The following is a 12397-nucleotide window of genomic DNA, read 5'->3' on the forward strand; positions in this document are numbered from 1 at the left end:
CATGAAAGGAGGGTCCTAAAATTTCATCGAGTGCAAAGATAATGCGCCAAAATAATAATAATCTCACAGGGTCAAATTACCCCCCCCATGGCTGATTATGTGTTAAGAGTTCTTTGGGGAAACATGATGGTGTGGGTAGAACAGGAGGTATCTCTCACCCAGTATGTGGTTGAGCTGGTCCAGGTAGTGTTTCCCAGGGAAGATGGGCCTGTTGGACAGCATCTCAGCCAGGATACAGCCCACTGACCAGATGTCAATAGACTTGGAGTAGCCCTGGAGGAGAGAGAGAGAGAGAGAGAGAGAGAGAGAGAGAGAGAGAGAGAGAGAGAGAGAGAGAGAGAGAGAGAGAGAGAGAGAGAGAGAGAGAGAGAGAGAGAGAGAGATAGAGAGAGAGAGAGAGAGAGAGAGAGTTGGTCCAAACAGCCGTGCTGTACGCCTACACACACACCCACTCACACACACACTCACACAGAGCAGTGAGCCAGGTGGGTGTAGCCCAGACACAGAGAGATGGAGATATCACATACTAACTGCACACACACACACACACACACACACACACACACACACACACACACACACAGACACAGACACAGACACAGACACACACACACACACACACACACACACACACACACACACACACACACACACAGGCATGCGTGCACATGCACACACACCCACCTTGGAGTTGAGCATGATCTCGGGGGCTCTGTACCAGCGCGTAGCCACGTACTCAGTCAGGAACCCTGTGTGGTCGTGCTCCGGGTCGGCTATCCTGGCCAGCCCAAAGTCACAGATCTGACAGAGGAGGAGGAGGAGGAGGAGGAGGAGGAAGGAGGAGGGGGAGGAGGAAGAGGAGGAGGAGGAAGAGGAGGGGGGGAGGAGGAGGAAGAGGAGGTGGAGGAACAGGAGGAGGAAGTGGAGGAGGAAGAAGACATGTCACCACATCGCCAGGTGTTGTCCGCTGTTTGAAACGCCATCGAGTGGTACAGATACTCAACACTAGTGATTCTATATGTATATCACACGGTCACACGGCGCGGCTCCACGGTTCTTTGGTGGAAAGGCATTTTTAACGAACTCCCAGCGAAATCAAAACACGAAAATCTTCTCTCACTACCTTTTCCAGTTGAACATAGAGTAAACTATTTAAATTTTGCCATTGTTTGCGAAGTTACAAGATCCTTATATGTATCAAAGGATGCAAAGTTCTAATGTAGCTACTGGAGACGTGACAGGAGCCTGAGACTGCCATATATATCTGCCATATATCATACCTCAGTTTTATATGTATTCATCATCATATTTTTCGGGCATTTAGCTCATTAAACGGCGAAAATCACTGGCGGACCTGGGTTGCGATTCCATTTAATTTACAGGGAACTATGTGTGAAAGGGGCTAACAGCTTGCAAAATAGGCTGACAACGCTAACGTTAGTAGTTATCTGTACTGTATCTGTACTGCACTTAGTAATGTTAGTACCAAATGTTAGTACCAAAGTTAGCCATCTATCGTTAGCTAGCAATTTGTGTTTTGTTAACGTTACATTCTTATCTCAGTATTTGCGACTTCAGTCCTTGTCTTCTCTCAGCATAAAAAAAACGCGGCTGACGTTCTGTCACCAATTTCTTCACCAAGGAGTTTCACGCGCACATTACAGTTTCAGCCCTTCACGCCTGCGCACCTGTTCGCTACGTTGCTTCGCTTTTCTGTAGCCCGGGCCATCAACGGCCCATCAAAATCTAATCGTTTGAACGTTCAACGTGCCTTCCAGACTAAAGGGCCGCTCCCCCCCCCAAGAAAAAACTCGGCGGATCTATATGATTCAGGCAAGTCACCTATTTTGGATTCAAAACAGCTAATTTCGCCAAAAGGTGAGCGATTATCATGCCTGGTATATAGATGAAACATCTAATACTAATCATACTATAACACTGGTAGAATCATCTACATGGTGGTCCCAGGTGGATGAGGTGGCGTCTGCTGGGCTCACCTTGAGGTCGCAGGTGGTGTTGATGAGCAGGTTGGAGGGCTTCAGGTCTCGGTGCAGCACGTTGGCAGAGTGGATGTACTTTAGCCCCCGCAGGATCTGGTACAGGAAGTAGCAGATGTGGTCGTTGCTCAGCTTCTGGGTCTTCAGCAGCTTGTAGAGGTCCGTCTCCATCAGGGTCTGAACGATGTAGCTGGGGGAGGGAGGTCAAGGAGACCACCGGCCACGGGGGAGACTGCCTACACCAGGGGCGTGAGAGTGTGTGTGTGAGTGAGTGTGTGTGTGTGTATGTGTGAGTGTGTGTGTGTGTGTGTGTGTGTGTGTGAGAGTGTGTGTGTGTGTGTGTGTGTGTGTGAGTGTGTGTATGTGTGAGTCTGTGTGTGTGAGAGTGTGTGAGTGTGTGTGAGAGTGTGTGTATGGGTGAGAGTGTGTGAGTGTGTATGTGTGTGAGTGTATGTGTGTGTGAGAGAGTATGTGTGTGTATGTGCGAATGCGAGTGTGTGTGTGTGTGTGTGTGTGTGTGTGAGAGAGTGTGTGTATGGGTGAGTGTGTATCAGGGTTTCCGTTAGAAAAAATTGCCGCCGGACATCGTGTCCGGGAAGATTTCGATTTACCGGACAAACGTGATATATTCCGGTCATCATATTAAAATATAAAAAATAAAATAAAAAAAAAATAAAAAAATAATCTAATATAGCTGTTTGTCGCGGTGATTACTGTTGTGTAGCGGCCTATATATGCCATTTAATGTCTATTTCTCATCCGATACGATTAGATGCGAGCTATATAATATATAATAATATAACATGATTCGCATGCGCGCTATGCCATTATGTCCAGCGCTGAACGGGCGCCTCACTGGGAACTGAACAGACAGCATCGATCAATGAACAGACTCCACATTACGTTAACTGAAGTTTGTTAAATTGTTTGGGATTAATGTGAGTTTTCTATTTTCTCTTTCCAGTTTTACCCTTTTTTTTATCAATAAAACAACGTCATTTCTATAACCAGGTTGGTTGGGAAGGCATTTCGTTTAGCTGCCTGTCAAATCATACTTAATCGGACTCGGGAGTATGTCAATGAGGAGAACATAACTGTTTATTGAGAAACAATAGGCAGGCTGGGATACGTATATAAAGAAATACCACAATGTCTAGATGTATAACATTTTATTGAACAGTGCAAGCATGTAGGCTTCTGGCGTGACATCGTACCCCTAACGTTCTTAGGGCTTGTTTGAAAAGCTTAGACTGAAAGTTAGTGCCCTGGTCAGATTGTATAACAAGAGGAAGACCGAATGTGGAAAAAAACGTTGTTAAAGCTTTCACCACTGAGCTGGCTGATATGTTACGCAACGGAACAGCTTCGGGAAAACGAGTAGCAGCGCACATAATAGTAAGCAAATACTGACTTCCACTTTTAGTCCTAGGCAAAGGTCCAACACAATCAATTATTACACGTTCAAATGGCTCCCCTATAGCAGGAATGGGATGCAATGGTGCGGGTGGAATGGATTGATTAGGCTTACCCGCCATCTGACAAGTATGGCAACAGCGGCAGTGCTTGGCAACATCCGCCTTCAGTCCGGGCCAAAAGAAATGTTTCAATATCAGCTGATAAGTTTTAGTTATACCTAAATGTCCTGACCACTGGCTCTCATGTGCTACAGATAACACCTGTTGTCTATAACCCACAGGCACAACCACTTGTTTTACAGTATTCCACTCACAACCATTTGCATTAGGAGGAGACCATTTACGCATTAATATCCCATCGTTAAGGAAATAAACTACGTTGCCCCCTATTTCAGATTCCTCACTAGCTGCATGTAAAAACATTTGTTTAATGACTGATCAGCTACTTGAGCGACACGCAATCGCTCGCCGGTTACAGGCAGAGATAGGCTGTCAGCGGATGGTATGGTAGGACTCGGGGAGGATGGTAACTCTACCACTTTCTCCCTGGGAGAAGCTGAAACAATCGGGTTCTCATCCCTTTCAGAAAAGGCTTGCATAATCACACTATCACAGAGAGAAACATCGCTATCCTCCTCTCTGCCTCGACTCGATTGTGCACGAGTTATAGCGCACACCGGAAACAACCGCTGTTTCGCATAGGCAGCCTACACATTAGGAGTCATCATCATGCCGGTGTCAAATCATATCATAATAAAATAAATACATAGCCTATATATTCGTCTTTTTTAAAATAGAAGGAATCAGAATGTGAACTTTAGCGAATTGTATTCAAATTGTGCTTAGAGGGAATTATTTTCACCGGACATTTATGTCCGACGAGTTTTCAATTTGTCGGACTTCAACAACTTTTACCGGACAAAGTCCGGGAATTACCGGTTAACGGAAACCCTGGTGTGTATGTGTGTGAGTGCGTGTGTGTATGTGTGTGAGAGTGTGTGTGTGTGTGTGTGTGTGTGTGTGTGTGTGAGAGAGTATGTGTGTGTGTGTGAGAGAGTATGTGTGTGTGTGTGAGAGTGTGTGTGTGTGTCGTAGGAAGTTCACGTGGTTAATTTCCTGCATCTTAAACCATGTTTTCCTGTGTGGTTTTCTCTGATAAGCATCTGTGTCTGATAGCAGGTGAGGCCCGTCCTGGGCTCAGACACACCAAACCCTGCTTCTACCATTACACCTTGACAACCGGGCGTCAGACATCATAGACGGACTGGTTTTTGGTAGTGTCAGTTAATATCACGGCTCACCTCCCTTCCAAACCAAGTTTGCAAGGCGATGCCGAACTTGTAGGTCATCTTTCGGAACGGTATTCCACAAAGCAACGGTATTCCACAAGCAACGGTATTCGTTGGGTTTGTGGTTTTGAATTTAAGCTTAGAACTGAGCTATTAACCTACCACACACCGATTGGTAACGCAACTACCACACACACACACACACACACACACACACGGTTTTATATTGAACCGTATGGTTCTCCATACACGGTTCAATACGCACTAGTGAATTTTCGGTTTGTCGGTTTATGTTGCGTTCCATTGAAAGTCGGAGGTGGAGTTTGTCTGGAACGCAGTTGCTTCTTGTTCAAATGTTTGTTCATGGCGAGAGTTGAGCGGAGTTGAGAACATGGCAGTTTGAGGAAGCCCCGGATTGCTACAAATCTGCGTTGTGGGGTCATTTCGGTTTTGGCATTGAATACAATGATGAAGAAACGAAAACAGAAATGTTACCGCGAGCATTGCTTCACGCGTCGAATATGCGCATAATGCGTATATAGGCTACCAGCTGTCTAGGCACTTTTTTTACATTTCAAAGTAGTTTTTGTTTATATATATATTTAGATGTTTTATATTATACAATACACCAGTGATATTCTGGAATGTGTCTGAATATTTAAGTTCCATAAGTATAAGCAAAATAAAGTAAAGTAAAAGTTTGTAAATAAATAGTAGCATCTTTTTTTCTCCTTACACACAAAACACATACCGAAACCAAACCGGTGACTCAAAAAACGAGGTTCATACCGAACCGTGGGCCAACTGAACCGTTGCACCCCTAACACAGACAGACAGACAGACAGACAGACGGTGAAAGGATACACGTCCCTCATGCACTCTATGCGGCGGGCTCTCAGGATGTCGTTGATGCCGATGATGTTCTCGTGGTGGAAGCGCAGCAGGATCTTGATCTCCCTCAGCGTGCGCTGGCAGTACGTCTGGTGCTCGAACGGGCTGATCTTCTTAATGGCCACACGCGACCCCGTCATGTTGTCCATGGCCGAGCTGGGAGAGGAGAGAGAGGTACACATAGCACATGAGACCCTGTCATGTTGTCACATAGCACATGAGACCTGTCATGTTGTCACATAGCACATGAGACCTGTCATGTTGTCACATAGCACATGAGACCTGTCATGTTGTCACATAGCACATGAGACCTGTCATGTTGTCACATAGCACATGAGACCTGTCATGTTGTCACATAGCACATGAGACCCTGTCATGTTGTCACATAGCACATGAGACCTGTCATGTTGTCACATAGCACATGAGACCCTGTCATGTTGTCTATGGAGAGTTACACATAGCACATAAGACCACCATCTTAGATACTCTCTATAGAGGCATGGTTCCATGACTGACACCTGAGCTTAAGCATAATTCCATAAGCGGCAAGCCAGGAGAAACCAATTGGAGACAGGAGCTCATTTTGGGATCATTTGGTAAAAGTTTGACACTAGTTCAGCATGTAGGAAGTAAACAAATTACTTTATTAGTAGTTTCCTTCCTGTAGAAATATACAGACAACCCAATGAATTACTCTAAAGAAAAAATGTACAACACACTTAAACATGCCAATATCACCAAATGTCTGACCAATCTGTTGTGCTCAAGGAATTAGATTCCAAAAGAACAGCATTCGTTTTTCTAAATATGATTGAGTTTATACATCAAACTACAGCCACTAAACTGTCTGGAAACACTATGTAGTTTCTGAAAATCACCCCCAAAAAAGAAAGAAAAGTTAACCCCCAATTACATCATAATGGGTTATGAGGGACCTTTTAGCTTTTGTTTTTGACTCCAGAATGGAGAAAATCTGTGTCATATAAACACCTCAAAAAAGTTCGGAAACATTATTTCGGTCGATTATTCCTCCCCTTTAATAATACCAATTGGTATTGTATTTTATATTGTTGGAAAGCCTGATTAGTCACCTTTACAACAAGGTACAACTTGTAAGGATCATGCATTCGTGGAATGAGCAACACAGCTAAACGTGTGGGTAATGGCCCAAAAACATTTGCCAAAATGGTATTGGTTGGTATTCACTCTAGTTTTAAGTTGCTTGGTGGATTGGATGATTGCACTCTCCCACAGTAATAAGGAAAAAACAACACATGTTGGCCATTTTTACACGTTATTCACTTACAGACACTGTCAGGGACCTCAGTAGCGTGTGGAAGATCCATATGCAGTCACAACAGCTTCGCAACTCCTCCTCATGCTGGTCACCAGCCTGGTCACACACTGCTGTGGGGTGGCACCCCATTCCTCAACCAGGATTTGCCGCAAGTCAGCCAACATGGTTGCATTGGTCACTCTGGGGTCAGGAAATCAGCAGCATTTTCTGCGTATTGGCTGTGTGGGGGACTCCAGTCAAATGGCTTGATTCGTCTCGAGTTGGACTCAAGTCGCAAATTTGAGGACTTGAGACTTGACTAACATTGATAAGACCCGACTTTAACTTGGTATTCATTACTTGAGACTTGACTTAAGGCAGTGGTTCCCAAACTAATTCAATCAGGCCCCCCTTGGGTAATTGGAAACATTTTCGAGCCCCCGCTAACCCGGTCCCCGCCTAGATTGATATAATTAACTGTATATAGGCCTAGTTGTACAAACATTACATTTTCTCTACTAATAATACAGACACACATATCCAACTATAGTTTTATATTTTATTATGGGTTGAAAGGGAACAAAAGTGCTTGGCAAATGATCCTGTGCCACTGTGAAATAATTAGGCCTAATTGAAAATGTAGCAGTAGCCTAGTAGGCCTACTTAATTTATTAAAATAATATTGATCAATATTAACTAATTTCTACTGCATCACTATTCTTATTCCACACATTCCTATCACAATACGATTAGTGACTTGTGTGTGTTTGCTTTGCCTTGCAAATCCTCTCAAAGCGGGGTTGTCGCTACTCTCAGTTCATTCTCAATGTTCAACTTCGATCTGTTTTTGCGTTTGATGGCAGCAACAGCAGAAAAGCCTCTCTCACACAGGTAGGATGAAAAGCCCATCTCACACAGGTAGGGTGCTGCAGAAAAGCCCATCTCACACAGGTAGGGTGCTGCAGAAAAGCCCATCTCACACAGGTAGGGTGCTGCAGAAAAGCCCATCTTACACAGGTAGGATGCTGCAGAAAAGCCCATCTCACACAGGCAGGATATTGCATAAGGCAGCAGCATTCCCACAGCTTTCTGATCAATGAGAGGGTAGTGCTTCTCCACTCCAATCCTTCTCCTCAGCCACGGTCTTGGATGTGAACTGCAGCCTCATGGTTGACTCAGAAGCCAGGTCCTCTTCCGCAGTGCTGAACCTGGCAGGTGGTGGTGCAACAAATGGATCTCTAAACCAGTCGTATTTGGCACGGTCATCCACAGAGACGTGTTTTTGGAAGCTTTGTTTCAGGGCTGAGGTGTGCTTTCTCATACATGTAACCACTGAGTTCTGCGGCTCATTGGTCTAGATTAGTGGTCACCAACCCGTCTGAGACTTTCCCTGTCCCAAAAAATAATAGAAAATGAGACGAATAAATCGTGCAAGTGCAAGCAAATCGCTGCCCTCTAAAGGGCTTAAGTAGCAAATGATTGAGTCTCGAATGAGAGGAGAATGACATTCGGGATAAACCCTGACAATGCCGCTGGATCTCTCTCTCTCTCTCTCTCTCTCTCTCTCTCTCTCTCTCTCTCTCTCTCTCTCTCTCTCTCTCTCTCTCTCTCTCTCTCTCTCTCTCTCTCTCTCTCTCTCTCTCTCTCTCTCTCTCTCTCTCTCTCTCTCTCTCTCTCTCTCTCTCTCTCTCTCTCTCTCTCTCTCTCTCTCTCTCTCTCTCTCTCTCTCTCTCTCTCTCTCTCTCTCTCTCTCCTCTCTCTCCTCTCTCTCCTCTCTCTCCTCTCTCTCCTCTCTCTCCTCTCTCTCCTCTCTCTCCTCTCTCTCTCTCTCTCTCTCTTCTCTCTCTTCTCTCTCTCTCTCTCTGCAAATGCTGCATGAAAGTGACCAATCAGATAAGACAATAGTACTGCCACGTGACTCGCAAAAAAACTATCGACGACAGTTGGTGAAATAGCTAGCATGGCGGAAACAACACCAACCACCAGAAATTCAAAGACAGCTACCCGCCAAAGAGCACAATCCGTGCAAGGAAACTTAACGAGCTGAAATCAGGGTTGAAGGTCCAGCAATCCCTTTTCACCAAACCTGCTTATCAAAATAAGGCTGCTAGTGAAGCGTCGTTTCGGATAAGTTACCTTTTGGCTAAACACAAGAAGCCCTTTACAGATGGAGAATTAGTCAAGGAAGCAATAGCCATTACCGCGGAGACTGTTTTCAGTGACTTCAAAAACAAAGAAGAGATCAAAACCGCACTACGTGGTGTACCTCTGGGCCCTGCAACAGTGACAAGGAGGGTCGAGTCACTGTCAGAGGACGTGGACAGACAAGTGTTAACGGATTTGGCACACTGTGAATATTTCTCATTACAGTTCGATGAATCCGTGGATGTAATGGACACAGCTCAGCTTGTTGCATTTGTCAAAATGGTTTTCCAGGATTCTACAACAAAGGAGGATTTCCTCACTCTTTTGCACTTAAAGGAGAAAACGAGGGGTGTGGATATTTACAATGAGTTCAAAAAATATGTCGGTGAAAATGACACCCATTCATAAACTAGTGGCGATTACTACTGACGGGGCTTTTCCCATGTAATGACACTGGTGGTGAAACTAGTCAACTCGATTCGAGCGAAAGCGCTTCAGCACCGCTTATTCAAAGCGTTATTGGACGAGCTCGACGCTGCTTACGGAGACCTGCTTCTCCATGCTGATGTGCGGTGGTTGAGTCGCGGCAAAGTGCTGCAGCGATTTGTCGACTTGCTGCCCGAGATCAAGACGTTCCTGTCGACAAGGCAAGTAGGGCTGCAACTAACGATTATTTTGGTAGTCGACGAATCTGTCGATTATTTTTTCGATTAGTCGCGATTAGTCGACGCAGAAGCATAAATCCGGCTTAACTAGCTATCTAACCTAACGTTACGCCAAGCTACAGCTGCTCACAGAGCTAGTTGATTGGCTAGCTAGCATTGCTGGCTAGACTACAGACAGCTCACGTTAGTAGGCTACGCTTGGCGCTGTTTATCTTACAGACAGCTCGCTGGTGGACTCAACATAATTGAAATAGCATTCACTTATCAAGCATCATTCATGATCATCCACCATGACTACCTGGTATTTTAATAGCGACCACCCCTCACTTCATTTCATCTCGCGTTCTCCTGGCTTCAACATGGAAAACCCCTGCTACGTAACGTTACATACAAGCGCCTCTGTCTGTCACACGCGTGCCACAGGGCAAATAAATTAATAGCACAAACGCTCATAGCATGTACAGCCCTGTCCATTAGGGGTGCAACGGTTCAGTTGGCCCACGGTTCGGTACGGTTCGGTATTTTGGGTCACGGTTTTCGGTACGGTTCGGTTCAGAAACAAATGCTACTATTTATTTACAAACTGTTACTTTACTTTATTTTGCTTATACATAATATGGAACTTTAACATACACATGTATATGTTATGTATATAATGTATATATAATTGTATATAAACAAAAAACACTTTCAAATGTCCAAAAATAAATAAACACTTTCGAAAGTAAAAGTGCACTTTAGCCTTGACAGCTGGTAGCCCGTATACAAACAGGAGGAAAACAAATTCACACTACAAAAGTAACACTTTCCACATAGCGTTCCAACATGTCATGTGTTGTATTCCAACGAGTTGCGACATCGTGGATTAATTTGTGTTTTGGTAAGTCTAACATATCTTGTTTAATTGTCAGAATATGGTGGGCTGTGGTGCTTTTGTTGAAGAAAGTGACTGCATGTCTGATCTTACCCAGGAGGCGGGACACCGGGGTTATTGCCACTGCCTTCTTGGCGGCGAGATTTACGACGTGCGCAAAGCAGCCGATCTGTGGCCCCAGTCCACCAGCTTCATGGATCGCATTTACGATATTTGCTGCGTTGTCTGTTGTTACGGGAATTGTTATGTTTGGCCTCTCCAACTTCCACTCAGTCACTGCATTTGTTAGTTCCTCTGCCAGGTGCGCGCTGGTATGGCTTTCGTATAGTGGACGAGTTTGCAGTACTGCGCTCTGCATCTCCCAATCCGGTGACATGTAGTGGACCGTGACAGTGAGGTAACTCTCCGTTGCCCGGGAGGTCCAACCCTCCGTAGTCAGTGCAAAGCTCTGTGTTTTTGCCAAATCGTCTTCAATGCCTCTGCGCGTTGTTTGGTAAATACCGGGGATTATTTTGGTGCTGAATGATGTACGGGAGGGGACACTGTAACGGGGCTCGAGAGTTTTTATCAGATTTCGAAAACCCAAATCTCCAACCACCGAAAAGGGCTGCAAATCCTTTGCAATGAACATCCCCACTGCATTGGTTATTTTTTTGTGTTTCTCTGAAGTGGTAGTGTACGTCTGTCCGAACGCATCAGAGAGAGACTGCTGTCTGCTCACTGACGCTACCTGACTGGCTTTCCTGCTCCCAGTCAGTGTTATCGTTGAGTGGTAGCGGCGAATATGCTGGTTCATGTTAGAGGTGCAACCATTTGCATATGGCACACGCTTTAAGCAGAGCTTGCAGACAGTAATATTTCTGTCCACTGTTTTCCCCCCCTTATTGTCGTATTCAACGGGAAAAGCGAATTGACCCCACACCGCAGACTTGTAGGAATCCGGGGCTTCCTCAAACTGTTGCGGCGCTCTCAGAGCTAATTTACGAACGCAGCCAAATCGCAGCATAAACCGAAAACCGTCACGGTTCACTAGTGAATTGAGCCGTGGAACGCAAACCGTACCGTCCGTAAAAAAACCGAGAACCGTTGCACCCCTACTGTCCATGAGACGTTGTTTTCCAACATGTAACAGTAAAGCTAACATAAACATTATGACCATAACAATATAACGTTAGCCAGTTGGCTAACAACGTTAGCTAAAACTTACCCAGCTGATTCTTGCATGGCTCCCGTCCCCCCCAAAAAATAAAAAATAAAAATACGTTTTTTCTTTTTTTTTATACGATTAGTCGACACTAAAATTCCATGTCGACGAGTTTTTATGATCGACGTCGTCGATTATGTCGACTAATCGTTGCAGCCCTAAAGGCAAGTGGTAGTAAATATTTTCATAGGCAAATGACTTAAATTGGTGTGGAAAGTCAGGTCTTTACCTTTTCTTTTTAGTGTTTTCCCCTGCTTTTATATTCATTCTATGCATGTATATGTTTTTATATATGTTTTTATTCACTTAATGTTCTTATTCCTGTTGTAAAGCACTTTGAGCTGCATTTCTTGTATGAAAGGTGCTATATAAATAAAGCTTTACTTACTTACTTACTTACAAGGAACGAGGAGCACAAGGAACTGTCAGACGATGCGTGGCTACTGGACCTGGGGTTCCTGACAGACATAACCGCAAAACTGAACGCACTCAACTACGAGCTGCAGGGAAAAGACAGACACCTCCCCCACATGATAAGCGCAGTAAATGGGTTCAAGGCCAAGCTCGGTGTTTGGACCACACACCTAAAGAATGGGAGGCTGACACACTTTCCCAACCTGGAGAAAATGGCACAGGCCTTG

At 44.8% G+C, this 12397-nt stretch overlaps 1 protein-coding gene across 1 annotated transcript in view; it reads right to left on the reverse strand.

The window, feature by feature from the left end:
- mapk3 (mitogen-activated protein kinase 3) overlaps positions 1–12397 on the reverse strand; it is a 44836-nt gene that overhangs the window by 16900 nt on the left and 15539 nt on the right. Inside the window, exons 2-5 of the mRNA XM_080524572.1 lie at positions 5566–5748; positions 1998–2187; positions 685–801; positions 159–273 (exon numbers count right to left, since the gene is read on the reverse strand). Of these exons, the coding sequence (XP_080380698.1) occupies positions 159–273; positions 685–801; positions 1998–2187; positions 5566–5748 (605 nt within the window). The remainder of the gene's footprint in view (positions 1–158; positions 274–684; positions 802–1997; positions 2188–5565; positions 5749–12397) is intronic.

Source organism: Nansenia antarctica, assembly GCF_963989245.1.
Source record: "Nansenia antarctica genome assembly, chromosome: 2".
Taxonomy (NCBI): Eukaryota; Metazoa; Chordata; class Actinopteri; order Argentiniformes; family Microstomatidae; genus Nansenia; species Nansenia antarctica.